Source organism: Cynoglossus semilaevis, chromosome 14, assembly GCF_000523025.1.
Source record: "Cynoglossus semilaevis isolate Cse_v1.0 chromosome 14, Cse_v1.0, whole genome shotgun sequence".
Taxonomy (NCBI): Eukaryota; Metazoa; Chordata; class Actinopteri; order Pleuronectiformes; family Cynoglossidae; genus Cynoglossus; species Cynoglossus semilaevis.
In genome coordinates, this window is record NC_024320.1 from 26,450,664 (window position 1) to 26,455,481 (window position 4,818).

The 4,818-nt window shown below is 43.9% G+C and overlaps 1 protein-coding gene across 1 annotated transcript in view; it reads right to left on the reverse strand.

The window, feature by feature from the left end:
• Positions 1 to 4,818, reverse strand: part of epha5 (EPH receptor A5) — a 50,704-nt gene that overhangs the window by 16,016 nt on the left and 29,870 nt on the right. Inside the window, exons 6-8 of the mRNA XM_025062615.1 lie at positions 1,500 to 1,624; positions 118 to 204; positions 5 to 41 (exon numbers count right to left, since the gene is read on the reverse strand). Coding sequence (XP_024918383.1) covers positions 5 to 41; positions 118 to 204; positions 1,500 to 1,624 — 249 coding nt within the window. The remainder of the gene's footprint in view (positions 1 to 4; positions 42 to 117; positions 205 to 1,499; positions 1,625 to 4,818) is intronic.

A 4,818-nucleotide genomic window follows, 5' to 3' on the forward strand; every position in this document is an offset into this window, starting at 1 on the left:
CGACTGAAAGCGCCGTAGCCCGCGTAGGTCCTGGCTCGTACCTGAAGAACGGTTGAAGCTCATGTTTTTGTTGAAGACTTTTTTTTTTTACGACTTCTGACTTTTTTTTTTCTTTACCTGAAAGATGTAAACTGAGGAGGGTTTCAAACCCTCCACCACCATCTCTGTCTCCTTTGACTTCATTATGGTGTAACTGGAGTCCTGCTCCTGGAGGGGGAAACACACATTATGGTGTAACTGGAGTCCTGCTCCTGTAGGGGGAAACACACACACAGAGGTCACTGAGGTCACCGAGGTCACTGAGGTCACCGGGGTCACTGAGGTCACCGGGGTCACCGAGGTCACGGCGTCTGGACAAGGGTGTGAATCCTGCTCCTGGAGGGGGAAACACACAGAGGTCACTGAGGTCACTGAGGTCACCGAGGTCACCGGGGTCACTGAGGTCACCGGGGGGTCACCGAGGTCACGGTGTCTGGACGAGGGTGTGAAAACCACCAAACCATCCAACCAACCATCCACCCAACCATCCAACAAACCACCCAACCAACCATCCAACCCACCATCCAACCAACCAACCACCCACCCATCCAACCAACCACCCACCCATCCAACCAACTAACCACCCAACCAACCAACCAACTAACCACCCAACCAACCATCCACCCAACCAACCATCCAACCAACTAACCACCCAACCATTCAACCAACCAACCATCCAACCCACCATCCAACCAACCAACCAACCACCCAACCATTCAACCAACCAACCATTCAACCACCCAACCAACCACCCAACCATTCAACCAACCAACCATCCAACCCACCATCCAACCACATAAAGGCTTTAGTGCTGCAACACCCCCTGGTGACGTGAAACTGAACTGCTCCATTCATGTCATGTGACCAGACGCAGTGACTCCGTCTGATCAATATCAGCATTGAAACAATTTCCAAAAAACTAATCAGTATCGTATCGATCAAGACTTCTGGCTTCGCCCATCGTTGATGTTCAACCTAAGGGTCGCCTCCTCTGCTACGACTCCTTCATTTCTGAACAACAACACCACCTGCAGTGAGTGTGTGGAAGTGCACGTGCGTGTGTGGAACAGGGATCAGTTTTCCGACTGAAACCACATCGGGTTTAAAGGCAGCTAAATGGCCGTCCATTAGCCATTAGCTAACCACCGACCACAGAGGCGGCGTTCCTTCATCCTGACCTTCCCCGAAAAAGAAGACGAGAGCGGAGAGGAAATGACCTCAGCACAAGGATCAGATGGCTNGGGGGAGTCAGTCTCACTGAGTGGATGTGATATAAAAAGCCACCACTAGAGGGAAAACAAGGCGGTGAAATCTTTGAGGTTCAGAATCTTCACAGCTTCAATACTGCAGTAGTTCAGAAAGAACCGATTCATTTGATCAGTTCTAGAATCATCTCTGTCACAGATCGTTAACATCAAACAACATTTTTTGTTTTTTTTGAGTTTTTTATTTTTTTTTACCTTTTCAAAATACTTGATCTCGTACTCCAGGATGATGCCGTTGGGACGATCAGGCTCCGCCCACGACAGGGCGATGCTGTTCTTCTCTGTGTGACCTTTCCTCACCACGCTGACCGGAGATGGAGCTGCACACACACACACACACACACACACACACACACACAGACACACACACACACACAGACGTGTTGTCAGAAGAACATGAATAAACAGAAGGAACAGAACTGTGACTTCAGTCGACCTCCAGGACGACTGATCTGTCACTCATGTTGTTGTTGTTGTTGTTGTATTGTTGTTGTTGTGTTGTTGTTGTTGTAGTGTTGTTATTGTTGTTATTGTGTTGTTGTTATTGTGTTTGTTGTTGTTGTATTGTTGTTGTATTTGTTGTGTTGTTGTTGTTGTATTTGTTGTGTTGTTGTGTTGTTGTTGTATTATTGTGTTGTTGTTGTGTTGTTGTATTATTGTGTTGTTGTTGTGTTGTTGTATTTGTTGTGTTGTTGTTGTATTTGTTGTTGTTGTTGTGTTGTTGTATTTGTTGTGTTGTATTATTGTTGTTGTTTTTGTTGTGTTGTTGTTGTTGTGTTGTTGTTGTTGTTTTTGTTGTGTTGTTGTTGTTGTGTTGTTGTTGTTGTATTTGTTGTGTTGTTGTTGCTGTGTTGTTGTTGTTGTTGTATTATTGTGTTGTTGTTGTTGTTGTAATGTTGTTGTTGTTGTTGTTGTGTGTTGTTGTATTTGTTGTTGTTGTTGTTGTATTATTGTGTTGTTGTTGTATTATTGTGTTGTTGTTGTGTTGTTGTTGTGTCTGTGTCAATGGGACGACACTCTAGGCTCTGAAAACAGCAGAGGTTTTCGTGACCAGGACACAGTCATTGTCTGTATCATATTTATATCAGTTTTTATATTAAATTCTGCTCAAACTCTGGTCCAGAAATAGAAACTGAAAAAAAAAACTTCACAGGAAATAAAATAGAAAAGAAAATGAAAAAAAACTGAAAGAGGAAAATGAGATTAAAAATCAATACCAATCTAACTCCAGGATCATAAATATGTTAAAGTGAATTAAACACAGACAAAAGTAAAATTCAAATATTTTTTTATCTCCATCTAACAGCAGGCTAATAGATTAAAGCTAAAGCGAACTCTGGTCTTTACTGGACGTTACCCAACACTCGGTGTCGGTAAAGAAACGGATAATTGTAAATATTAACTACAACAGTGTCACGTTGTGTTAAAAACGACTGAAGGAAATTTAACAGGTCGTTGTCGTCGTCGTTTTTCCTCCACAAAACTAAAAAAGTCCAGTCAACAAATGAAAAGTGTCTGTGGTTCCACGGCAGCTCTGCCTCCGTCCATACCAATCTGTGAACCAACGTCTAACTCCAGGATCATAAATATGTTAAAGTGAATTAAACACAGACAAAAGTACAATTCAAATATTTTTTTTATCTCAATCTAACAGCAGGCTAATAGATTAAAGCTAAAGCTAACTCTGGTCTTTACTGGACGTTACCAACCGACGGTTGGTAAAGAAACGGATAATTGTAAATATAAACTACAACAGTGTCACGTTGTGTTAAAAACGACTGAAGGAAATTTAACAGGTCGTCGTCGTTGTTTTTCCTCCACAAAACTAAAAAAGTCCAGTCAACAAATGAAAAGTGTCTGTGGTTCCACGGCAGCTCTGCCTCCGTCCATACCAATCTGTGAACCAACGTGGAGACGAGGAGTGGAGACGAGGAGTGGAGACGAGGAGTGGGGACGGACTCTTCAGACTGGACCTGGCAGCGTCTTTGTCTTTGGACCGTGTGGTTCTGGACTGGAAACTGAACCGGACCAGGAAACGCCGGAGCCCACGGTACTGATGGACCGTCATCGTTATCAGTGTTTAAGTTGAAAATCGGTCAGTGGTCAGAGTGGAGTCCAGACGACTGTTGGAACCTGAGCTGGTGGAGCGTCTCTCTGAGGGACAGTTGGACGCTCTCTGACACCTAAAGAGCTTTTAACCAGGCAAAACGCTCCCTGTGGCAACATCTGTCTGTCTGTCTGTGTGTGTGTGTGTGTGTGTGTGTGTCTAAATGCTAAACACCGTTTAGGTTTCACGGCCTCAGCAGAACTCCAGGGGGAATAAATCATCACCACAAACACAGTAACAGGATCCTGAGTGGAGGCTGCACACAAGTGTTATCTCCAACATCTTAAAAGCCCTGAAACCAGAGAGCCAATCACACACACACACACACACACACACACACACTGGTCCTCGGTGAAAAGAAGCAATAATTTTCCCAGCAGTTTGTCGTCCATAAAAGGAAATCCTCCAAAATCTGTTCAAATTTCAATTGTGACTTTAATTAAAAGACGTCGGTGGAAAGAATCACAGACTAACACTGAGGACCTGTGATGAAGTCTGTGAGACTGTAGTGAGACTGTAGTGAGGTCTGCTATGACGGACGTGACCGACTGTTGGTCACATTCACTACAACAGTCAATCTAGAGCAGACGTGGACAAACTACGGTCCGCAGGCCAGATACGGTCCACTGGGTTCTCTGAACAAGGTCTGGTCCAGACTCCTGTTCACCACTGCCATAGAGCATGATGGGGTACTGCCCCCCCCCCCCCCCCACAGAGGGACACCTGTCCTCAGTTCAGTCAAGAACTGTTGGATCCACTGAACCAAACATCTCCACCTACTGTGTTTCTGACTGTTCTTTTTCCACTTGTTCCAAAAGTCTCTTCCAACAAACACCAAACAGCGGGGGGGGGTCGAGTGACAAGTGTGGGTGGTTTGATGAAACTAAAAAAAGTGTGATATGAAATGTGGGGAACAAAGAAGACAGCGCCCCCCCACCTCAGTCACAGGAAGTGCTTCAACAGTTCCAGCGCAGATGTGATCGGTTCACAGGAACCTTCAGAACTGAAGCTACTGAACCTTCAGAACTGAAGCTACTGAACCTTCGACCGGGTTCATGTTCCTGCTGCTGTCACTGAGGAGACAGGAGTCAGAAGGTCTGGACGGAACCGTAACGAGAACAGAACCTGAACGGATACGACGTTATCACGGCCCGATTCTGATCCTAAAACTGAAGTATCTGCATAATTATATAATTATATATATAATTAATATACTTATATAATATATATATAAAAGTAAAGAGGACGAGGAGGACGAGGAGAAACAGAGAAATGAATTTCATTTAGTTTTAAATCCTAAAGAACATCACTTTGACATGACTTTAAAATGAAATCTTTTGTTACATATTTTCTGTTGTTGTTGTTTTTTCATTTTCAACTCAATGAAAACACTTTCTGTTCCAACAC